General features: G+C 39.0%; 1 protein-coding gene and 2 long non-coding RNA genes across 3 annotated transcripts in view; all 3 read right to left on the reverse strand.

Annotated features, from left to right (window-relative positions):
* LOC128361704 (glypican-1-like) overlaps positions 1-26,733 on the reverse strand; it is a 43,844-nt gene extending 17,111 nt beyond the window's left edge. The window contains exon 1 of the mRNA XM_053322250.1: positions 26,583-26,733. Within this exon, the coding sequence (XP_053178225.1) occupies positions 26,583-26,733 (151 nt within the window). The remainder of the gene's footprint in view (positions 1-26,582) is intronic.
* On the reverse strand, positions 10,926-12,242 carry LOC128361706 (uncharacterized). Its single transcript, XR_008321602.1, has 2 exons — positions 12,211-12,242; positions 10,926-11,280 (listed from the first exon to the last, which is right to left on the reverse strand). It is a non-coding gene; the product is annotated as an uncharacterized LOC128361706 (long non-coding RNA).
* On the reverse strand, positions 12,297-14,502 carry LOC128361705 (uncharacterized). The gene is made up of 6 exons (XR_008321601.1): positions 14,434-14,502; positions 13,961-14,004; positions 13,294-13,409; positions 13,018-13,173; positions 12,811-12,895; positions 12,297-12,323 (listed from the first exon to the last, which is right to left on the reverse strand). It is a non-coding gene; the product is annotated as an uncharacterized LOC128361705 (long non-coding RNA).

The following is a 26,733-nucleotide window of genomic DNA, read 5'->3' on the forward strand; positions in this document are numbered from 1 at the left end:
ATCTTCATGAAAATGTGTTTGGTTGTGCTAAACATCTGCCGCTAAGATGTGGAGATTTTTACTGGCATTTATCGGCAGTAAAACTTTGCTTGGTCAGCAAAAAATGAGTTCCTGCAAGTGCTGTAAGCAATGATGAGGTTTTAGAGTGAGTGTGTCACCTCTGACTGGCATAAAGTTGAGTATTGCTTGGTGCTGTTGAGTCAATAATAATGTGCGGAAGAAAAACAAGAAAGGCAAGATAAATGAGCAAACATGTCTAATCATTGCTCCGTCTGATTTTTAAACAAGCACTGTATCTATCCAGGAAAGGACACTCGAGCATGCTTGCTCCTACCCAGAAAATCTTGCTTCCCATTAATATCATCATCATTGTCGTCATCACAATCAACCCTAAGTGCTCTCCTTTAGTTCAATCACAGTCCTTTATTTTTGGCCATGAGTCTCCCACTTTTATGAACCCCTGATCTAATGGGCTCAACTGGGTTTCTGTAACCTTTAAGGTAAAAATGTAGTGGTTTATTATGAAGTGCTTATTATTTGAGGAATATAGGTTATTCATCTCATTAGACTGGCATGAATACTGATCATATAAATCCTTTAGTATTGATTATGTAGAAACAGCTGATGTAATATTTATGGGGATAAATTAATTTAATGGTGGATATTAAGCCAAGAAGTGATCACAGTTTCCCCACAACCCTCCTGTAGCTATACTTGCTGGATTATAACAACCTTGTTCTGCTGCAGGCTATTTTACACTTAATCATTAGAGAATCCATTTAATTAGAAAGTAGTTTTTAGTTTTTCCTACAGATGTATAACAGCTTACAGTGGTAGCCATGGAGGCCAAATCAAGACAACACTGCTTAGCTATTCATTTCCTTTTCCCATCAAAAGCATCTGGCTCTGACTTTCTTCTCACTTGTCACGCCCTCTCTCTATGTCTGTACGTTTTTTCCCTACATTCCTTGTCGCAGCCTCGGCATACCTGAGCCCGTCTTGACAAGTGAGCCAACATCAGCATGTGTGCCAAGCAGGTGAACAAGTATCTTGCACTGTGCTGCAGTCTGACAGGAAGCCATCCAGCCAAGCAGCAGAGAGCTGAATGATGGTGAGTGACAGGAAGTGTGGAGATGCAGACACAGCTGACGTGAATTCAGTTGCACCAAAGCGTCTGTCCCGATCTGATGCAAAACTTTAAATGTGTTTTTAATGTTCACAGGAAGATTTTTGGTTGTTTTTCTCTGCATGACATGACAAGCTGATCAATTACTAGAATTTAATTTGTTAACAACATAATTTTCCACTGTGAGAAAGAATGCGATTAAAGTTATTAGCTGAACTAGATCTGCTGTAGCTGGGCTCAACTGGGCTGTTGTCAATCACAGTAAATTGGCCTGATAAGCATTGATCTTACATTAGGTGTGATCAGCTGAATCAGACCTTTTTAAATTAAAGTCCCATTCAACTTTGATTAGGTCTACTGTGCAGGGGTATGATGCTATGAGATCATGAATGATTAAAATGTCTCCATGATCTGCCTTTACAGAGAGATCATTAGTATGTGCACTCCAGTCTGTTAGCAGGAGGCTAACAGGAGGCTAACAGTACTGGGAAGCACCTATATCCGATCTGTGGGAGAAAATGACTTCCAGCGACAAGGACTTCAGGTAAAAACATGCTCACAGCAGAACAAACTATCTGCATAGACAAATCAGATCAAGAACTCAAACTGTAAATGAAACTTAGTAAAAGTTCAGACAGGAAGACCATCTTTGTATGATCCCATTATCGTTTTATTTCTCATTCTTTAGTCATTCTGATCCTTCTCACAGCTAATACTGATCTCTGTCAAAGCTCATAATTTCCTTGCTGTCAATTCCAGGGCATCAATTGACACGTCAGCTGTTCACATCACCTGGTCAAGTAACCAATAACTCATTGTCATATTGCAGCTGTCTTTTTAAATGTTCTCCTTCTCTGCTCAAGTGATTTCTTGATGCTGTTTTGCACGAAGACCCCCCCCCCCCCCCAATCATCATCCAATCTTCAGATTCCTCAATGCAACACTTCAACCTCATCAGTCCAATGAGTCTCAGCAGAGTCCAATTGATATCGTTTGCCCCTGCACTCTCTGTCTCCTCCATCCCTTTCTCCCTTTCCCTTCCTCTCTTCCCTCAACCCCAACCGGTCAAGGCAGATGGCCGCCCACCTAGAGCCCGCTTCTGCCTGAGGTTTCTTCCCTGAAAAGGGGAGTTTTTCTGTGTCACTGTCGCCAAGTGCTTGCTCATGTGGGAATTTTGGGTCTAAATTAGACAATTAATCAATGAATACAGTCTAGTCCTGCTCCATGCCAAAGGTGCCTCAAGATGACTTTTGATGTGATTTGGCCTGAGATTGATTGATCGATATCATCAGCCACCACCACCAGTGTCTGGACTCCATGGGTGGATCTATCATGCTGCTGCTCAGGACTGACGTCCTTTGATTCACAATTTTTTTAATTTCTATTCACTGAGTCACACTGGAAACACTTTTGAGAGGCATGTCTCTCACTTTGAAAACCTCTGTTTTAGACTTTTACTTTAAAATCAGGGTTTGTAAAATTATAGTCAAATTAAAATATCACAGTAATTCATTTCAAAGAATCATCTGTAGTAACAGGTTCAACATCCTGCTGGAGGCAGTGACACGAGAACTTTATCATCTCAGAGTAAATGCATCTATAATCTGTGCACCATATTATAATTTACTCAAAAATCTCTAATCTAAGTGATAATTAAGTGAAGAGCATGCAGTGACATAAAGCATGATGGTTCACAACCTTCAAGAAAAAATTTGAGGAAAATGACGCAGATTATTTATCAGTGTATGTGTTTTTAAAACAATATGGCCACAGCAAATACATTCTTTCTTCTTGTGTCAGTAAAACTACTTTCAACTGACACAGCCATATGTCAGTTAAAGGTGTATATTTATTTCCCTAGATGTGCTGGATTATACTTTAAGATATCTCAAACACAATTAGGTGAAGTGAAGACATATTTTATAGTAAATGGCAGCTAACTACAAAAACAATACTCATATCAGGACACCTTGTCATCCCTTTTTTTAATTACTTTAATGACTTTGCAGGTTTGTTACAGTGGTTGCAGTCAGTTTATTTTTTTAATTGAGACATAAACCACTACATATCCAACATAACAATACAGCCACACGGAGAAAGATTAACACTGCTGAATGCATGAGAGCTTATGAAAACACACACACACACACACACACACACACACACACACACACACACACACACACACACACACACACACACACACACACACACCTCCCCTTGCAGCCTAGAGTAGGTGGATCAGGGTCACCAGACATACAATTAAGAAGATCAGGTCACTGTATTTCATAACGTGGGCACACACACACACACACACACAACCACACACACACACACACACACACACACACACACACACACACACAGCAGTTACTTAAATTATATGTAAAGCCTTTTTCACCCTACACACAGAGACACACACACAAATGTAGGGAGACATTTAATGTCACTGATGTAATACCCTGAGGCTGTAGGTTACCATGAATGGTATGTACACACAGGATAATCTCAGCACTTTCTAACATATAAACACACAGGCACGTGCACACACACACACACATGCGCGCGCATACACAAAGCTGAGTCGCAGCTCAGTTTTTGGTGTTTCTGAAACTGTGGGAAACTGCTGCTAAAACAAATGTTCTGAATACTTTGCAATTAAAAGGTAATCATAATAAAGCATCCAAATAGCTGAACATTGTTGAACTGGTCCAGGGTTGTTTTGGTTGCACTTTTGTTTAATTGTAAGTAATTACAGATCATTTCTGTTCCATGAAAAATACAGGATCAAGTTTCTTTACTTGAGAAACACAAGTGATGTATCCAATATCTGAGATTGTTGAGGCATCAAGCAGGTTAAATGAAACGTGTAAATCCAATTACACTCTCAGCAACAGTGGAGGAGCTCCATCACACATCTAACCTGCACCAACACTGCAGACTAATCTTTCTCAAAGGTTGGACAGTATACACTAAAGCTAAATCAGCTGGAGTTTGACTAACAGCTGTCCTAAGGGGAGAAGAATCATTGTTGTCTATTTATAATAAAATGAGCTTGTTACCTGAAAGGGTTAACATTATTTCTGATCATTTTTGCTAATGATATCTATTTATTCATAGGATAATTTCTGTTTATTCCAACGTTGGTCATACTTTCATAGTCTTAAAACACTAAAAGTGGGATGGCTGTGGCTCAGGAGGTAGAGCGGTCATCCTTCAATTGGGAAGATTGGCGGTTCAATTCCCGGCTCCTCCAGTCCACATCAATGTGTCCTCACTTAACGGTGTGTGAATGAGAATGAATGGTTAAATTCCCCCTGATGAGCAGGTTGGCACCCTGCGTGGTAGCTCCTGCCATCAGTGTATGAATGTGTATGAATGTGTGTGAATGGGTGAATGAGTTGTAATGTAAAGCACTTTGAGTGGTAGTAAAGACTAGAAAGGTGCTATATATAAGTACAGTCCATTTACCATTTAAAATTGTGTTCACAAAAATAATTGCAGTGATCTGGACATGTAGCAACATGAACTAAAAAGAAGTCAGACTGGGAAAGCATTGTGAGCTTCCAGATGATCAGATACATCTTAAACAAACCTCTAGGTTAGCCAAATTGATTTCGAAAAGAAAACAAATAAAAACTTTGGTGAAATTGAGGTAAATAAAGGTCAAATTACCCAATCTTACCCAACTACACCACAGCTTAAACCAATTTCCAGCTTCAACTTTCCATCGTTATGTATGCAGTTTTCCTACAATGAAGGACAATTATGGACATTTTTGTGGTATCGGTTAATGACAATAAAGTGAACAGATCCAGTCTTTCCCAAATCTTACCCAAGTGCTGTGACTGCCTACACATAACCATAAAATGTTTTATAATGCTTTTGTCGTAACAAGCAGATATTATGTTGCAAGGGCATAAATTGTAGGCAAATAACTACAATACTGCCAATGCATTCAGTATGAACTTTTTGCAACTTGCCCTTAACAACGTTTCCACAAGATGTTCATAAAAAATATAATTTTGGCTGCATTATAATTCTCTCAAAATGAATTTGCTGCAGTGGTATATGTGTTGTAAAGTAAAGTGATGCCAGCTATTCATATCATGATTGCAGAATAAACTATGAAATAAGAAAACAGTTAAGTGTTCCTCGTTCACTGCTTTAGTCGTTACATGGAATATAAATGGACAAATGTGTCTCTTTTTCAGGTTTCCTCTCCCCTCTCCTCCAGTCTTGTCTTACTCTGTTCATCCCTCACATTTCTCCTCACCCTGCATGTCATCCATCTCTGCCTTCCTTTTGATTCTCCTCCTCAAATCAGCTTCTCATCACTTTTTCTTTCAACCCTCCGTTTCCTCTAATGTCACCTCGTTCCTTTCATCCAACCATCCATCCCTCCTCCTCTCTTTCCTTCCCCCTCTCCCGCTGAGATGAAAGTTTGTCATTTAGGAAGTGACCTTGCACTGTGTTACCACAGTAACAGCCTGTCGCTTTGTAACTGATCTGACCTCCGACCCGTAGAGGAAGTGACACATACATAGCACAGTGCGTATGTTATGATAGAAACAACGGGGGGGAAAAAGCATTATACTGAGATTGCATTACAAATAAAATGTGAATGTTACAAGAGGCTGCACATGAGTATGACTCCAACACACACACACACACACACACACACACACACACACACACACACACACACACACACACATACATGTACACACACACACACACACGCCCTGTGTCTGCCCCAGCTCTGCCATCACACACCACATCAAAGCGGCTTATTGCTGAGCAGTAAAAGTGGCGCAGCGGTTTGAATTTATTCCCTTCAGTCAGACGTTTATTCGCTGCTTCCCTTTCTTAATGAGCGTCTTACAATAACCCTGTCACTTACTGCGGCAAATTACTGCTACCTAAATGAGGGGCATGTGCACGTGTGTGTGTGTGTGTGTGTGTGTGTGCATTTCAATCTTACACTCTCTTTGCCATTTAAGGGCACCTGTATGTGATTTAGTGTCCCACATGGCCTTCCTGCGAATCCTCCCAAAGTACACTTTTACCTTTTTTACTATCCACCAAAAAGCGAGGGAGGGAGGGGAGGGAGAGAGAGACAGAGCCAGTAATGATGAAAGAGGAGAGAGTGAGAAGGAGGGATGAGAAGGCAATAAAATGGAAAATGAAAGAAGAGGGAGAGGTGGGAGGAGGGAGGGGAGGGGGTGGGGGTGGGGGGTGAGAGAGAACATGGGTGGTGAGAGAGAAGCAGACGCAGAGAAGAAAAGAGGGGAAGTAGAGTGAAATATAAAGCTGTAATCTGTTTCTAAGTGTCTAATAAATCCTTTGGTTTAAATCTTTTCACCGTGCTCTTTTGATTTTCAGCCTCTTTTGTCAGTGTTGATATTAGCAGTTTCTCACAAATGATTGCATAAATAATCAACCATCATTGAACATGATTATCCATCATTACAAAAACTGACCTACACTGCAGTTTTTTGGCACTTCATCATCATCATTTTCCCACAGCAAGCAGAACTTTTCAAAACTCTGCTCAACATGAACATCAATGAGGCTGCTCCTGTCACAACTTATATTAACACTTAAATAGTATTGCGTGTATATGAAATGAATGGTGTTGAATCTTCTAGTGACTGCAGATTGTATTCAAATATAGATACAGCTGAAAAATGAGTCATTTAATCAGTTGACTGACCAGCTAAATAATATATTTCAAAAGAAGACATTGGTGGGAAACTGTGATAGACCTTTTTCACCATTTTATGGACCAAACAACTAATCAATTAATGGAGAAAATAATCTACAAAATCAATAATGAAAATAATGATTAGTTGCTGCTCTACTTCATTCAGTCCTGTGTTTCTGACTAGAACTACATTATAATGCATTAACCATGGCCCCTATACATAAAACACAGTCTTTATTGTCCCCATTATAGGCATGTTAGCAATCACTAACATGCATCACTGAGGAATATTAAATGCTAATGCTTTGAAAACCTTGAGACCACACTTAAAAATAAGGAAAAAAGAAAGAACATTAAATAAAAACATCTGGCAGAGAAAGAGAGGGAGTGTGGGCAAACTGTGTTTTGAATGAACCCCTTACCCCTCCTCATTTTATACCATTACTAAACTAAAAATACTCACCTACCCCACAGTCCAGCCCTGTCTGCTGCCCATCGAGCGTGTGTGCATGTGTGTGTTCGTATGGCACCAGCTTCACTGTATAATACCATAATTCTATGTCATTTCTGGAAGTAGTTAAAGGCATTAAACTAACTACTACTTTTACTCCCCATCACTCAGTCTGTAAAAAAAGCACAACACGTGCCAGCTGGTGTGTGCCACGCTAGAGAGAGAACGACTCACTGTGCACATTAGTTCAAGTATGTGGATAAGTCTGGAGACGACAAAGGTCATGTCAGCTATCTTTGACTGCTGGGATTAGCCTTTATTTACAGTTGAGTGTAAACAGGAGATTGTGTCGTCTTGTGACAAATCAAAAGGAGACTTAAGCATCCTGAGAAATAATAAGAACCTCTGCAGATATAAACATGCTGTATTGAAGCAAGAGCCAAAAAGACAGCAACAAATATGGAATAACTTAGTGTGTGTGTGTGTGTGTTATTCCCTCTGCAGCAAGGTCAGTGCATTAGCTGTCATGCCGAGAGCTAAGAACTGCTAACACATAGATTAACAGGCCAGGATTAGCGGGAGATTAGACATCAGTCCCTAATCCAACAGCACAGTATCGTTAGTGTTGATGGGAAGGTGGCAAACGGGAGGTGGGAATACATGAATGTGAGTGTGTGTGTGGTGTTTAGTGGGGTGGTTAATAGGGGCACATTAGGAGAATCTGCCTCCATTCCTGCTCTTTCGCAGCAGGGGGCATTAAATCTCTGTCGATGGAGGAACATTAGGTTGTAGCCTGAGGTCAGCCGTTCCAGGTCAAGTCGTCAATGTCAGAACAGTGAAAAATCTGATTGAATGTGGCAACAACTGGCGGATCAGAGCTGCTGGGAGTACAGCCATGTGGTTTTGGACTAAAGCATCAAGGGAGCTGGAAATTTGACGAAAGATTTAGCATTTGATTCAACCTCTGCCGCACAATCACATATCAAAGTAATACACAAAGACACAAATAATAATTTTTAAAAATACAACATGACTTGCTCCTGTTCATTAATCCAGTCATTACTTAGTAAGATTATCAGTATGCTGTAACTATGAGGGGGTATTTGACAGTTAGATATATTATTTATTCCTCATGACTTACTACAGATGCTATTCCTCATGTTAGGATGGAGTTGAGCAAAAACAGGTTTTAAATATGCTCCCCATTCCTCCAGGAGTAATGTACACAAGGACTTGAAATTTTCAGAGCTGATTTCTGTTTCTGACTTAAGTCAGTTCTAAAGAATTTAAAAAATATATATATGTATTGTTTTTTTCCTTTATCAGTTTATCAGAAAGTACAAATTACAAAGTAGGTATGGTAACTAAGTGTCCTAATAGTGTATAAAGAATATTATTACCCATATTATTTGGCAAGTTTGTTAGTGGCTTTTTGCAGCATATGTCAGCTTTTCCATGGCCAGACAGCGTGAAAGGCTTTTTAGCATTAACAGTTGGTGCTTCAGTTTTTTCCTACTGAAGTGCAGTACAATATTTTGCATGTGGAAATCAAAGATTGATCATTTTCATCTTAGATTTCTTATCAACCCAGGATGCAAAGAGAAGGGACAGATAGCTGATTGTAAAGAAACAATATCTGATAAGATCTGTATTGCTTTTACCCCAAAGATTTGCAGCTTCTGGCAGTTCCACATACAGTGTATTAATGTCCCCTACTCTGTGTCTAGATTATTTTCATTATATCGATGTAAGAGAGTGGGAGTAAGTGAAAAATCCATTTATTTCAACGTAGTATTGATAGTTTGATATTGAGCATTGTTGAATATCAACCCTCCGCTTTTCTCTGTGATATCGGTATTTAAATCATTACACCAGGACAATCTTTTATTTACTGGGGATTCCTTCACTTTTCTACATAATTGATTGATACAAATAAGATATCTCACCATGGCTGGTAAAATGATCCAAGTCCCATGTTCAAGACAAGACAGAAATGGTTTGTTACATGATTGCCATGTAACTAATTCCTGACTCCCAGATCAGCAAAGGACTTTCATCACAGATCAGAGATTTTGAGAGAGATTATATGTATATGAGAGATTACATACCCACATTTTGAATCCTGGAACACTTCTACTGGCAATGCATGTACAGTTAAGTCAAATTTAAATTCAATCAATGTTAAAAACATGGAAAACCATTCCTTTATTATTCTAAACTGTATGTATTTAAATTGTTTGTATGCTCTTTTATTGTCGGTTTATTTTGTTGCTGTAACAGTGTTTATGCTCTCTTGACCAGGTCTCTCTTGAAAAATAGAGAGACATGGTTAAATAAGGGATGGAAGGAAAAATGTGTCGTTTGTTAGAGCATGAAGCTGGAAGGTGTCGCCTACATCTCAGAATTATTCAGTGATCGAAATAGATTTGGTGTTGTGGTCATTAACTGCTGGTTCCCTAGTTACAGCTGCAAATAATGATTATTTTTATGATTGACTCATCAGCCTGAATTATGACTTGTGTAATTCCTGATTTTCTTCTGACATCATCGTAAGATCAAAATCTGCTTTATGACCAAATACTGTAGCCAATAAAAACTGACCCCATAGTTTTAGCTGTACTTTGTGTTAAGAACTTATCTTAATTTATGCTGGTTGTGTAGTCCCCAATGTACTTCATACATACAGTAGTAAAAAATAGGGTTGAGCAAATTCAGGGAGTATTCAAAATGTGAATGATAATTATTGTTTGTCCCACTACTGTAATATGAGAGGTAAATCTTGTGCAATAATCTAGTGTAAGCAATTCTCAAAATTTCATAGGGAGCAGGTTATTCCTCTGATTCAGTTTATTCACTGATATTCATGACTATATCTCCCAAGGGGCCTTTGGGCAAGCTGCTGTTAGTGCTGCACTGTAGCCTTCTCACAACATGTAGAAGATTTTGAGAACTCATTCATGCACCCTGGTGTATCATCAGGATATGACGCACACTGTGTTTTCCAAAATGTTACGAGCCAAGGAGCCGTTTTTATGTAGTTCGCCACCTCTATCAAATAAACTTTGTGTCTCAGTTCCCGACGGCAAACTACACTGTAAAAAAAAAACCGTCAATTTCACGGTGAAAATCTGGCAGCTGAGTTGCCAGTTTTTCCCTGTAAATTTTACGGTGAAAGTCTGGCAGCTAAGTCGCCAGAATTTCACCGTAAATTTTACGACGAAAGAACATTCGTTATTTTTAACGGTGAAAATCTGGCAGCTGAGTTGCCAGTTTTTCCCTGTAAATTTTACGGTGAAAGTCTGGCAGCTAAGTCGCCAGAATTTCACCGTAAATTTTACGACGAAAGAACATTCGTTATTTTTAACGGTGAAAATCTGGCAGCTGAGTTGCCAGAATTTCTCCGTATATTTTACGGTGAAAGGACATCCGTTATTTTAGCGGTGAAAATCTGGCAGCTGAGTTGCCAGAATTTCCCCGCAAACTTTACGGTGAAAGGACATCCGTTATTTTAACGGTGAAAATCTGGCTGCTGAGTTGCCAGAATTTCTCTGTAAATTTGACGGTAAAAGTCTGACACTCAGCTCAGCTTAAACCTTAACCCTAATAAATAGTTAATCACAAGAAATCACAGAAATGACCAGTTTCCCATAAATAGTTACTTTATTCCTATAATTTACAACTCTCTGTGCCCCCATCTCTTAACATAAGTTTGCCGTTTTGAGCGTTTTGCACCAAATTGTCTTAAAAGACTTAAACAATGGAAAATCTGGTAAAAGTCCCAAAGAGTTCAACAGTCTTTCGGTGTAGAACGTGCCCCAAAGTCCAAACACCATAGAAAGGAGCCAAAGGTCTTGCCTTTCTGTGGCATGCAAAGTCAAAAAGGGGGCTGTTCTGGTGATCCAACCTGGCTTGAAGGTGTGTGAACGATGAAGGTATGCCGCTTTAACATCTGCTGGTTCCACTGCGTGAATCAGAAGCACCAGTGCAAGCACAGAGCTGTGAGAACAAAGACAACATTAAGCCATTAGAACTAATGGAGTAGACAGAATAAATGACAATTTATCCGTTACAAGAAATCGCCACCATTTCAGTGGGTGCATAGTCCATCTGTTAAAATGCAATGCTGTAGTGGAACCTGAAGATGACAACACTGCTCAAACAAATAAAGTTAACAGTAAAACACCAATATATATATAGTGTAGGCAAAAGTTTGGACACACGTCAATCAATCAATTTAAATTGTTTTTTTGTGGTGCTTCACAGTACACTTTCATGAAGGGAATTAAAACTGTGCATGAACACCTGTGTGTGTGTGTGTGTGTGTGCGCGCCTCCTATAGACCCGTTCAGAGTCGACGTGCTCATGAATGCGTGCGCATCGTTGACTCAAACACACCAGAGATATTGTAGGGATATAACGAGAGACTCCACTTTTCTGGGTGGTTCTACACTCTAGGGGGAGTGCAGACTCCATTCAGAAAGAATGGGCTGCTGCGCTCAGAGCCGTATCTCGACAGCGGCCACTAGGAGAACTGCAGGCATGGGTAAAATCGGGAGTGGTGATTCTGTATTTACTAATGGGTGACAGTGCAGACACTAAAGCGAGAAAAACTGCCATTCTGAAGCGTGTACGTTGATTAAAAAAATAGAGATTCCAAAAAGTACACTTGTTATGCTATTTTGAGAGGGAAGAGGCTGTTCCGGAAGCATAGGAGATGTTTGTTGCTACAAGACATCGCCAGGAATACCCGTGTCCGTGGTGCTCACTGCATATCTGAGGTTAGCGCGAGCATCCGTTATCTTATTTCGGAAAAAACACCTGTCGAGTCTCTGTACAAGTGAACGGAGCATGGACGATTTTGAGGCAGCGGTGCGCACACAGCCAAATTACGTCATACCTGTTTACAAACTCTAAAGGGGTCTATACCTGCTGTCCACGGTTCTTCTGCAGCCCCTCGAGAGAGCATCACCATTGTGCAGGACAAAGATGGCCATGGCGGCTTTTTCAAGTTCTTCCTCCGCCTCTTCCTGTTGGACAACCTGAAATCAGACAATTAAGTTAGTTTAGATAACTGTACCCAGGGAGGGGAGAGGGGAGATTATTAATTAAATAATGATTACAATTATTGACACACAATTAATCATGCAAGTAGTACATAATATGTGCACTCCTCTGATCACATTCTAATTTTAACCCTCCTGTCGCCCCGGGTCCCAGCCTAGGGTCTCTCCCCTCGTCTCTGTCTCTACCCCGTCGAGAGAAACTCTCCCTCGGACGCCGGGCCAACAGGAGGGTTAAATATCAAAGGGAGGTAGAGAAAGAGAGAGAGAAATAGGGACAGTTGCATGACAATCCAAATAAGTAATTGAACTGAGAGAAAGACAGCAAGGAGATGGAAAGACCCTCAATGTCATTCTCCTGGATACCGGTAGTTATTGATTAGTCTGATCAAACGCCCAGGGCCAACAGTTACATTTAACAGAAAACACCCTGATCTCAGTGCACTGCCATGATTTGCTGACTTACCAGGTACTCTTTGATCAGGTGGCTCACATCTTCACCCAGGTAAATCACGAGCGACTTCAGGAGGCACTCTGTTCAAGTCCACACCCTGTAGCAACAAAGACATATCAAAAGATGAAAGATAAAATACGTATCACCTTTCAACTCACCCACAGAGAGAACTGAACTGACAAAAGAGGAAATCAAATGCAACACATATGCATTTCATACCTGATCCAAAGGTTTAAGGGTGTCCCTGATTTTCTGACCGACAGCTCCACCTTTTTTCCTCATGACCTGAAGAAGCTGACTGCTCTGCTTATCCAAACCAGCCAAGAATCGTGGTTGTAGCGGTACCGTTGTAATTCTTAGGAATTCAGCATTGATCTGAAATATACAAATTAGACAACACATTTCATGTTAAGGCATTGGCAAAGTTCAAAAAAGATCAGGAAAATATAGTGTTTGCCTGACTGGACTCTGGAATAGAGTTTTAACAGCTCATACCTCCGCTTCTTGAAACATCGCTGGCCATCGCTCCTGGAGTTTGTAATGCTTCAGAAGTTCCGATCGTCGTGATTTGGTGACCCCACAGTCTTTACATTTCCACATTCAGCAGATGACTGAAAAGGGGAGGATGGGGGTGGTTGGAGCATAAGAAAGACCCAAATTACATTGGCATTGTTGGTAGAAGTGGAAGTGATACTGAAAACTCAATTTATAAATATATATTACAAAATAGATTATAATAAAATATAAAAAATACATAAAAATATTTTAAATATATTTTATAAATTTAATATACAGTAATATAGGGATACACTTCTGTCTTATATGGTAGGCAAATCCTCACGATTACCACTGACAAAATAAAGCATGAAACATAAGGACTACTTGGAATTTTGATTTTTTTTTTACGTCACACAGGATATTACCATGTGGTATTATTTTAATAATACTTAATGCATATGTTGAACATATGGAATGATATACAAAAAGTCCTTTTGATTTTTTTTTTCTATTGCTTTTGACTTTGGATTCAGTCACAGAAAATAAAACTCCATATCACAGGTGATGAACAATAATAATACTTATCTCATAATAATCATGACCATAACCTTACACCTGATACTCAGCTGCATAACTCACATGACATTCAAATATAAACACTTACCCATTAAACGTTGCTTCTTTTAACTATATGAGATCACTGCATGCCTGGAAGAAAGGAGACATTTGTTAATGAGAGCAAACAAGTGTTTTCCATTTGAACACATACAAACACTGTCTTTCTCCTTTTGTTAACACGAAAAATAAGCTTCAAGTCACTGAAAACTATCATTTCTGAAAACTTCAGTCAAAGTGTAATAAAGTTTTCAGTTACTCTGTACTTGTGTGGCAGTAGGTGTGAAGCAGGACGTCAGTTACCTGAAACTCGCGCTCAGACACAGACACATGGCGGCGTCTTCTAAGCTAATGCTAATGCTAACGCTAACCTGTATCGATCCGCTAGCTAACGTTAGCTAATTGTACCAAACAGTCACGGCTAATCATCGACGTTGTGTGATAAAAACAGCGTAAAGTTACATTGTGTAAGAGTGGTGTATGAATGTAGACACATATTTAACAGTCATGCATATTTCTTACCGATTTCTTTCTCTTTTCTTCTGTGAAGTCTTCATGCGGGAAAACAAGATGGCGGAAAATTCAAAGTTGAAGTCTGGTTGTAGCGTGACGTCAGTACGTACGCACGTCACGTGACATGCAACGTTTTCAACTTAAAAGTACAATTGTTGCTTGATTGGATGTTTGTGAATTACTTTGAACCAATGAGACCTTGATTTACATTTAATCACAGTGATATTTTACCTTAAACCAAGTAAAAGACAGAAACATAGCGATTATGGGTCAGTTCAAAGAGAAATCCCTCCTTACATCAATGGTTGCCCAAGTTCACTTTTTTCAGTGTGTGGTATATTCATTTACAGTGTTCTACCGTTTCAAAAACTGTTTTCTACCTTTTTTCGATTTACAGGTTTAGACTGTTGCATTTTTTTTACGAAAAAAATCTGTAATTTTTACATTTCAGTGTGGTATATTCGTTTACAGTTTACTACCGTTTCAAAAACTGTTTTCTACCTTTTTTTGATTTACAGGTTTAGACTGTTGCATTTTTTTAATGAAAAAAAAATGTAATTTATACAGTTCAGTGTGGTATATTCGTTTACAGTGTTCTACCGTTTCAAAGACTGTTTTCTACCTTTTTTCGATTTACAGGTTTAGACTGTTGCATTTTCACAGTTTTCCACCGTGAAATCTACGGATATAAGCTATAAACTGTCTTGTGACTTTTTTAAGGATAAATGTTGTATTTTTTACGGAAAAAATCTGTAATTTGTACAGTTCAGTGTGGTATATTCGTTTACAGTGTTCTACCGTTTCAAAAACTGTTTTCTACCTTTTTTTGATTTACAGTTTTAGACTGTTGCATTTTCACAGTTTTCCACCGTGAAATCTACGGATATTTTTTACAGTGTATCTAATAAAGCAGAAATGCCATAAAAATGACAATAAAAGTAACATGGAATAGCTGTGGAGCTGATACTCGGGAGTTTAAAATGATTTTTAAAAACTGGGAGGGAGGCTGGCTGCGTGACAGTAAGGCTTGTAGAAACACAAACACGACAGGCGTGCATCGAGTTTGGATTTTCACAGCAACATGTCTAATTATAGGCCTCTGTCTGAGCCTCACACATACACAGAAAAACACTTGACAACACACACGTACAGTACACACAGTGGCGGACGCTTCAGATGCAGCATTTGGTTTCAGCTTATTAGCCACACCTCTCATGATACCATGAGCGTGTGTGACAACGTGTGTGTTCAATTTCAACAAATCATCAATTTACTCTTTCCATGATACAGCACAAACACTTGAATCCAGGTGAAAGCTGCAGCGTGATCCCTTATTGATTTGACCTTTTAAAATCATTCCTCTGCATTAAAATCAATCATCTTATCACTTTGCTAACCAGCAGTGTATCAAAGCTAATCAGCATCCACCATTTGCTATTGGAAACCCGTGCCAAGTCTGCTTGATTTACCTTTTAAAGCTGTGACAGATAGACCTGCCACGGACACATAGTCACACTCAATGAGATTTACTTCTGATAATGCTGTCTACAAGTGATCCTATCAACGCCATGGGTGTGCATGTGTGTGTCTGTGATGTGACCTCTCAGTAAGGACACTGTGGGTGTGTACACTGACAGAAATATCCACTACTGAACAAAAGCACTGAATTACTAACACTTTCTTCTGAAGACACTATTGAAGCTATAAAACCAATAATAACCCTGCTGGGGTTTGAGGAGGAAAATACTTACAAACTATGTGATGAGCTGTAATAAAATAATGTCTCCCCTGGTGACTGTATAGCACTTTGAACAAATGTACAGCCAGTCATTTAATATTTTATGGTATGTCTAATTAGACTGTTCAATATCATTTTTAACTGCAAATGAGATTCCTCTTGCAGAATGCAGATTCTCAGGGGAGAAGTTATATTGTTGGTTGTTTTCATGTTTTATAGAGTTTATACATTTTTAGTAATGCTAGCAGCTCTAGGAACAACAATACAGGTCTTTCTGTCCACTGATGGATTTTGTTGTTTGAGACCACTGAAGGTATATAAAAATGGACATCATTACACCGCCCCAAAAATGAAGCTGAAACATCTTGTTTGCCCCCTGGTGGTTGGCTGAAGTATTGATCATGAATCCCGCCCCCTCTATGTTAGCGAAAAACAAAACAAATTACATAATTATGACATTTTTGTTACAGTCTTCCCCTTATTGGTCTACACAGATCTGATGTTGTCGTTTTGGTGCGGTAGAGCAGAAACATAAGTGGACATTTAATTCACATGCTTCATGTACATCACAATTTAATCGCTAAATCGGTTTTGGTTGCCTCTTGTCAAATTTTATCATTTTATGTCACCTTTACTATATTTTTGTAATTTTTGGCACTCAGATATTTTTAAGGACAAATTGAAAAGACAGGAGGATGGAAAGACACTTATTGGAAACATATTACCATGCTCATGTTAGCATTCAGTTCATCTTTGTGCAGCCTCATAGAGCCGCTGGCTGTACACTCTTAGACATGTTATTAATGAATGAAATGTTCTTTTATATCCTGAAAAAGGCTTCAACACTGAGGTTTCTGGAGACTTTTCAGAACTAACTACATTAATTTAGAAATATATAACATCTCTCTTGGTTTCTGAGGCACTAGAGTTTATTTGGTTGTATAATTTTGCAGTAAAGACTTGAATTACAACAATGAATCCTTGTTAAAACCAATCGATGGAAGCCAGGCATTCACTGGAAGCAGCTCTGCAATGGCGTGTTGGACTGCAAAGGTTAGTGAAACGGAAAGCAGGGCACTGTAATGCCTCGCTGTACATTCTCTAATTTTTCTGTATAACCCGCTGAGGAGACTGCACTTGTGTCCTTCTTCCTGAAATTACAAACCACAATGCATGACAGTTTATAAGCTGCGAGCTGAAACGCAGGGTGAGCACTGTAAGCCGACACATTACATCCACTCCTGTCGTCTCTATTCGCTGTCAAGTTATTAAAAAAAGCTCCAACTTTAGCTGAAGTGTATTGTCAAGGCTTGGAAATGCATGATAAGTTACTACATATCCATAAAGAAGGTTCTGGTATATCACCTTAGGAAAAGAAATAAATAATTCCTCAGTATTAGATTAAATAATGAACATGTCAATTAAACCAAACCATGAAAATTATGTTTAACTCTTTGCTGAATATGAGTGTATCAGTTATAAATTAACACAGGGCTGCACCTGATGATTTTTATCTTCATCAATTAATATTTGGGTCTACAAAATGTTAGAAAACAGTATAAAATACCTGTCACAATTTCTCCCAATTCAATTTGTTATATTTAGATAACTTGTTTTGTTCCACCAACTGTTCAAAACTCAAATATATCTTCAGTTTCTACAAGACTAAGAAAAACTCACATTTTAGAGCCTGGAAAGTGTAAATTCTTCTTTGAAAAATGACTGAATTAATCATTCATCAAATTTGTTGCAGATTACTTTTCCGTCAATCAAATAATTGATTAGCTGATTAATCATCTCAACTCTCCATGAACATTATTTGATTCCATTGCTCAATAGTTTCAGAATAATCAGTTGAGAAAAAACTACCAGTATAACCAGTTTTCACTCTGGTTCATTTATGTAAATTCCTGTTATTCAAGTGACACAAACACCAATAAATCTCCATCTCGTCAGTCCAAACACACACACACACACACACACACACACACACACACACACACACACACAGTGTACAGGGAACCTCGGAGCATATGTAGGAAGAGCGTTGACTCACAAAGCAACCACCGAGTCCACCACATCAGACAAACAACTCATCTTTTCATTTGGAAAACAGATGGACGCTCGACTCTCAGAGAGGAGGGTAAGATGAGAGGAGAGATGGGAGGAGGAGGAGGAGGAGGAGGAGGAGGAGGAAGAGGAGGAGAAAGTAAAAATAGCGTCTCATAAGAAGGTGGAAGTAAATATTAAAGGGAAGGGAAAGAACAAGGAGATGAGGTGTGAATTGACTCATGGGGGGAAAGAGAGAATTGCAGGAAAAAAACGACAGGGGTTATTGAGAAACGATGCTGGTTTGTTCTGCATTGATTTTTGGTGCAAGGATTGATGTTAAAGCATCGAACGGTTTGTGCTTTTGCTCCTCGGTTCTTTTTTTTTTCTCCCCCTCACCTACCACTCCTTTCATACGTGATGAACATAAGGATGCAGGAGGGCCGTATGTCTCTGACTCTTGCATTCATCAGTTTTACTTGATTATATGTTGGTGATGAAAGGATTTAATCTTCTTGTGCCATCACCCACAGTCACTCTGCATAATAGCTATGGGTACATACCTAGAATGTAAATGTGCATGTATTAATGTGGCGGTATAACATATATCAACAAGCTTCAACACTGTGAAGAGGATTTATGCAACAAAAAATCATTACTTTTCCAATGGTGGGCTCACATTGAAAACCATGGCAGATTTATCATGTGATATTCTTTGTAATTCTTTGTCATTTTTTAAATAATTGGTTCTTGATTTCAGAGATAAACAAGCAGCTGGCCTCATTTCTAGCTAATAACCGTCAATTTTGCCCTTTGAAATGACAACCTTCGATAGCAGATTTTAGCTAGCTAGCTAAAATGTTAACTCCTAGAGTGGGTTGAAAAGGCTGTTTGTTGTTGACATTTTAATATCGTCAGAATTAAGTAAATATTCATGTATGCTAACGCTAATACTAAAGCTGCACGTGCAAGGGCAACAGTTAACATACTCACCAGTTGATATTATTAATTGAGAGAAATGATCAGTCCTTGTAATATAAGAAAAAATGTCAGATGAGAATATGCTTGCTTATTAGCTGGCATAAAAACAGTCTGTTTTCCCTTTATGTATTGCAAGAAAAAAAACTTTATGTTGAGGACAAACCAATGGATTTGGTTAATGCTATCACGCTACTGTGAGGCGCTAATGTAAACCTAGGACCGATTTCCACACAGTAAGGAAACACTACAGTGGATGTGTTAGACGGGACCTTTTTTAACATAAACTATAACTTCATAAACTTGTAGTCAGTCAATACTGCACACATTGGCCTTGGAGGTAAGGTTCAGTTACAAGACTAACTGTTTAATCAGTTCTTACACTTTTGCTTTGTTTTTGGCTTAAAAAGCTGTAAAAAGACACCGCCCTCACTCCTACTACAGCCTCATGCACACTTTTCTTGGCATGTGTGGAGAAAAATAAAGCTAGACAGACATGCTCTGTCTAGGTTGTTAAACTGTGATTGGAAAATCACTGTTTAGGGGAAACAAGTTAGCAAACAGACAACTCTACAACACTTAGACATATTTCCAGATGAGTAATTACTTGTCTTCACTACAGATTTCATTTTGCATGTAATAACAGGGCATCAGAAAAGCATCAAATATGGAGCACGGGAGCCACGATCAAACCAGTTCTTAGCAACACCCATCCCTCCTCTATGAGGGGAGGACGAGGGGTAGATATAAGGAAAGGCAACCAGGACAGAGCCTCCACCCTTTCCTCTTATCTTCCTTCTGGTCTCCTCTCTTCACATCCTCTCCTCCTGCTTACCTCTATCTATGTCTGTCTCTCTCTCATGTCGCTGCATCAGACATCATGAAAGATTCACAGCTCTGCTTTTAACAGATCTTGCCAACCAAAACCTCCACACACACACACACACACACAGACACACACACACACACACACACACACACACACACACCTTGCACTCATAGATCTGAGCCTGTCTAGAAAAACAATGCAGGGATGGAAGCAGGAATAAGCCAGACAACAAGGGAAAGAGAAGAGGGAGGGGTGTAAAAGTTATAGAAGAGTATAGAGGGATTGTGTGTATGCCTGTGTACGTTTACGTGTGTGCGGACTGGGTATACTGCGTTCCACTTGGTGGCGTATGCTGTGAGCGCCTGAGTGAGCATGTGATGTGTGACAGATGATGGACAGTATCAATTTCCTCTCACACACATATGTAACTGTCGGTACACACAAGGATCCCAAAGATAGGGGCCAGCATCCCCAGATGTGCAGCATTGAAAGTATAAAATAGTGTTTGTATTCACACATACAGTACGTCTTTCTTCTGCTTGGTAGTGTTGGAGTGTTCTCACAGGTAATGTAAATTTAAAAAAATAGGTATTTAATACTGCTGTCACTCAAAAAGTTAAAAAAAAAAGCTGCATCTACGCTCTCTTTCTCTGCTTCTTTCATCATTGTGGAGCTCCAAGTAATTATTATTTTCTAATTAAAAGTTAATCTTTTCAACAGTTGTTTAATGAAATGTCAGAAAATAGTCCAATGTGATGTTCTCAGATTGCTTATTTCTCTGATCAACAGTCAAAACACGAGTAAAACAGAAAAGCAAAAAGTTCTCACTGGAGAAAGTAGAATTAAAACATTTTTTGCTGGATACATGTTGAACACAATTCAAATCATTCAGCACCACACCACAACACTTTTGACGATAACTAACTGACAACCAGCATTCTGGCAAAACCTCAAAAATCAGTTCTCCTTAATATGCACAGGTCAAACCTATTTGTCCACCTCATCCATTTATTTACAGTCTAATTGATAAAACTAATGTATAAGATGGGCACCATAGAGTCAGTCATTGTGGCAGTATCAAAAAATGTTCAAAGTTAGAATATAGATAGATAGATAGAATAGGCTTGGCTCATACACGCAAAACAACATATTACCGTAATTATAGGTTCATTCAAATTAGAGCCTGACTGACAGATGAGCAGGTAGATTAAAGTTTGTTGTTACTCTTCCATCATAAAAATACAACACAACTGGTACAAGGATCAACCAAATAAATGAATGCATGAAAATTAAATATTAATTGCAGGCAGGCCATTGTAACCATCAAAAATTAATCTAGCCCAACATTGTATTATATAATTTGTTTTGTCAATAAAGGAGAACCCTGTCTTACGGGCTAATTAAAACAATAGCCTCAGTGATAATAATTGCAGTGAAGGTGGCTGTTGTTTTTGGTTTTCAGCACTTGATATGATTATTTTGTCCAATAAATAATTAGTGGATTCATAAAACAAATCAACATTCACCTAAAATATGCTCAGGCTCTGCCAATAACTTTCCATCTCTGCATAACAAAACCTTCAGTAACTAGTTCTGAAAGGTTTTCGTGTCAGCTAGTTTGGAAACATTAACAGGGAGGAAGGCTACAATAGAAACGGACCTGCACACTGAAGTCAGAGCGCCTTTTAGTCTTTTATCACATTTATTTTCACCTAACACAGGTTTCCCTCAGGCAACCACATAACAAATCATACACAATGCATTTGCCTGAAGAGGGTTGAAACAGCATTTTTAAACCTATTCACTGAGGTTTTGTGGGAGCTGTTGTTGCCTGTCATTAATTTGTACAACACAAATTTGAAGAATGATAACATAATATCACGTCATTATGAAATAAAACCACTGAAAGTCGCCCCTATGCAGCTCTAGCAACAACAGAGAAATGGGGGTTGTGTAAATGTAAGTGAATAGAGGCTCTTCAGTTGATTCAGCCTAGTTTAAGAGTTACTAACTGGTAACCAAACCTGTAATCTATCCTAATCTACAGGTAATCTGACCTAAAACAATGTGTATCATGTTAAACTCTGACATTTGAAACACACATCCTCTCTGCACCTCTTCTGTGTTCTTTCACACAAGCAACAATCCAATATGCGGGATCTGTAACACACACACACACACACAGGCGTAAAAACTCAATACCTTCCAATACAGAGTGTGAAGCGTGCAGGACATACTATAGTCCCACTCTGTTTCTGTGTGTCACCCGATCACATGGGTGTGTGCAGCGCTGCACAGATAATGCATGTGTGAATTAAAAGTGTCTTCCCTGGAGAAGGTGTTGGCTTTCACTGACTTTTAAACACACACACACACACACACACACACATACACACTACAGGACGAGCTCATCTTTAACTATTGACAAGGTGAAGGCTACAATGTGAGTGTGAGTTAGAAACGCTCGCAGGCACAAAGACAGACAGGCAGACAGCAGGAAAGATGACTTCCATTCACATGGTGTTAAACCTATAGGACAATAGGTGTTGGCAGGGAGCGAGAAGAATGGAGCTTTCTTTTTTTTTTAAAGGGTAGGAATTCAGAGCATCTGCTTGTCATATTACACTCTGTGCATTTTGGAATTACAGTTTTCATATCTGCTCTCAAGTCTAAGTCTCACACTCTGTTAATACCTGGCAATAATGTGTATCTCATAAGCAGATTCTCTTCCATAGTAGATCTAATATATATAGAATAATTACACCTGGCATTATAATGTGTGTTTCAGGTATTCAAATCTTTCTCTTGCAGCTACTGTATGTCAGCTTATGCATGCAAATCATCCCTTTATGCAGCTCACATGTGGCCTGGAGGCACATTGCATTTCTACTTTGTTGTTTGGCAGTTTTCCAGGCAAACTGAAAATTAACTGAATTTCTATGCATCTACTATACATTTTATTGGTTTGGAGAAAAAAAAACAAAGGATTCAACAATTGCCATGAATTCATCTGTGAAAATCTACCTTTATGTTTATTGGAGAAATAATTGCACTCAAAATAACAAGCTGCTGTTTTTGAGGCTATGTGACTGAAGTGAATGTTGTGTTTGCCAAATGGCACTTTACATATCTGATAGAGTGAGGGATAACCAAGTGTTGGAAAACCGTCACATATTGAAAGTCTACAAAATAAGGCCTTGTAGAAAAACACATTATATTCTTAAAATGTGTCATTTAAAACTTTAAAAGTCTATCCTTCATTTATCTGTTGAGGGATTTGTCACCCTGTGATGCCAGTAAACTGAAGTAACCTTCTAGTACCACTCTAATTCTAATCCCAAAATGCTCAAAACTGGAAACAGCTGAGCCTTGTCCCAAATCATTAGGATAGTACTTGTTCCTCCAAATGTGAGCTTTCATGTGCAGGAAGGCCACGGGGCTGAAAATCTTCTGTGCATGTGTTGACCACGCTGAGTGATAACAGATTCATTTTGAAATGATGCAAGAATTATGTACGCAGCTATAGTTTTACTTCTGAAGATGATCGTGTTGGTTTTTACACATCAAAACAGTGTCCATGGGGAAATTAAATGGGGAAATATTGTTTTGTTTGACGTTATCAAATATAAATATAACTTAATTATAATTTGGGTTGTTAACTAATATCCCACTTTGATCAAAAATTGCATTTACAAGGAGGGCTAGCCATTCACTCACTTTAAAATCATGTAAAATTTAATTAGTTTAGTGATAATTTTGCAATTATACTAAGAGATTATTTTAACTACAAGGTCTTATAATTGAAAAGATGACATATTCCAGAGCCCTTTATAAATCTTTTCAGATAGCTTTTTTACTCAAATCAACTTTAGGAAGAGTGAAACAAATAAATCACTAAAAGTTTAAAAACAAGAAGCTTTTAAATGGAAAGTACACTTTTGAACCCTTTGCATTTGTATGCAAAAACAACGTTTGGGAAAATGCAAAGACAGACACACAAAAGTCATGTTTATCACAGCTGCTGCATCATCCAAACTAAATCAGAAACTAAATTGCCATCCAAGTAAATGGCCACAAAGGGGAAGAAAGATGTCCAAATGAATGTGTGTAACTCTCCATCCATGAGGTCTTTCCAAGTGCAAACACAGCTACCACAGGATGATTTGTTTATCTCTGGAATACATGGTTGACACGAACATCCTCTAGAGTGACACTGACACTGGAGTGCAGAGGAGTCTCTATCTCCCTGAGCGAAAAAAGCTAAATTTACCAACCTTGGGTCCCTGAGATGAAAAAGATTGAAGAGCCCCTGTTCTGGGTAATTCTGCTGCCTGTCGCCATCTTTCTGCTCCTATCTGGTTGTCAGTTTTAATGAGTTCTGGGAAGGCAGAACTCTTGCTCAAATAACTAGAGCAGATCAAGGTCCAAGTGACTGAAGCATTGTGTTTTTCATCTGTCAATAAAAGATGAGTTTTTAATGGAAAGGGAGGCAGAGAGTCGTGCCTGGTCTCTTCCACGGTCGTCCATGAAGCACCAACGGAGACCTTGAGTGACTCATTTGCTCCGTCTCTGTCAACCTAAATGTCTCTTTTTCTGTCAGTGTGTCTTCTTTCTGTCTGCTTCTGTCTCTACACCTTTCTTTGCCTCACGCTTGTCTGTATCACACACACCCACACACACAGGCAATATTTAATAACTCACCCGCCCATACATGCACATTTTCATTGACACAACATGAAATGACCTTCAGATCATACCAACAACACACCCTCAATCTCGCCTGTCTTTCACCTCCTTCCCACAAGACCACTGCTTTCTGTCCATCTTCCGGTGAAAAACAGGAGGAGAGACACAGAGCGACAGATGATTGCCTTAAAGTGGAAAACAACTCAATTTCACAATTTTCTATCTGCACTTTCCTTGAGGCTGAGACAGTTTAATCAACGTTTGTGAACCAGAGAGATGAGATACAAGGACTTTGATGCGTGATATCTGGTTGACTGACTGGTTGACTTGCTGCATCTCAAGCTGATTGATTATCTGACTAGCTGGTTAATTGACTGACTGATTAAAGGCATGATTGCCTGACTGGCTTGACATCTGACTGACAAGAGAGTGGGTATCAAGACTGAATTAAAGCTGCAACAATTAGTTGATTAATCCATGGAAATAAAGTTATTTGGCAACTTTGGTATTTGGTTCATCGTTTTCAAGCAAAAACACCAAATGCTCTGTGGTTCCAGCCTCTCAAATCTGATGATTTGCTGTTTTTCTTTGTCATACATGACAGGAAATTGAATATCTGAAGGTTTGGGACTGTTAGTCAGAAAAAAACAAGCTATCTAAAGATGTCCCAGCGGGCTCTGAAAAAATGTGAATGCTGTGTCTTCCTAATTTTTTTAAGCATTTCATTGACTAAACTATTAATAAAACATTTAAGAAAATAATCAGCAAATCGTTAATGTTAGTCTAAATAATGGAATACAACTAAAAGAAAAAATAATTGTAAGCCATCCCAAATCTGACTCTCCTCCCTTATTCAACTCAAGTTTGTTACAGCAGCTTATGCTGTGACCTTGCTGAGCTGTGGTTTCCCCAGGCAAGCCTAAATTATTAGTTTATGCAAATGACAAAATGGGCCATTTCAGCATCTACTGGGACATAAACAGACACACATACACACACACACACACACACACACACGCACGCACACACACACACACACACATACACACACACACACACCACCTGCAGTCCGGTGCAGAGCAGACAATGAAAAATGCCCAATCTGGGCATCTGTGTACCACTGCACGGATTTAGCTATGAGAGGAAAGCAAATCTATATTTTCTACTGTATAGTTTGTATAACAGCTGCACACACCTGCAGCTCAAACATAAGCAAACAAAGATTAGTGGCCTGAATAGATCATAATAGCTCCACAAGACACATGGCTTACACCCACCTGCATTATTGCCCTCAGCAGACAATGAAAATGCCCCAGAAAGGACTGTAATGGAGATATGCAGGACAGCCTTAAGACTGGAAAACACTTCAGGGCTCAGTGATGAAAACAAGATAACTGCATAATAAGAAACAAACTCAAATTTACAGCCAGTGTTTTTGGCTGTTGAGACAATTAAATATGCCAAAGCAACCTAAAACTTAGCAACACAAGCTTTGGGTGCAGGTTTATGAATGGCATAAGCACCAATCATAACAATGTTCTAATCTACCACTTTAACCATCATCCTCCAGAAGAAGCGCAATGATCCTCACACCTTTGTCAGGTAGATTTACAATACAAACATTACACACCTAATCACTGTAAATCTCTGTGGCACTAGCATACCATAGAAGATCAGAAAGACACAAGAAACTACAGTAAGACTAGAAAAAATAACTAAATATTGAGAATAATCACATTATGTTATAAATTAAACCTGGTAATTTTGAGCGAAACATCATTTATATCTTTAATTATAATCATGAAAAGTGTCTTAATATGTGATTTGAAGTAAAAAATCAATTGTGTGTTTTTAATGTCATTTCTCCACAAAACTCACCGGAGATTTCGGTCTGAGGTACCCCTGCCAGAGTGAACCCTTTCCCGGTGTAGAACTGCCGCAGGTCGGCGCAGCTTCTGTCCGCTCCGGCCACCGGGCCCGGTGCTGCAGACAGACTCATCAGCACACAGAGAAGCAGCAGGGCACGCAT

Source organism: Scomber japonicus, chromosome 7, assembly GCF_027409825.1.
Source record: "Scomber japonicus isolate fScoJap1 chromosome 7, fScoJap1.pri, whole genome shotgun sequence".
In the NCBI taxonomy this organism is placed as follows: domain Eukaryota; kingdom Metazoa; phylum Chordata; class Actinopteri; order Scombriformes; family Scombridae; genus Scomber; species Scomber japonicus.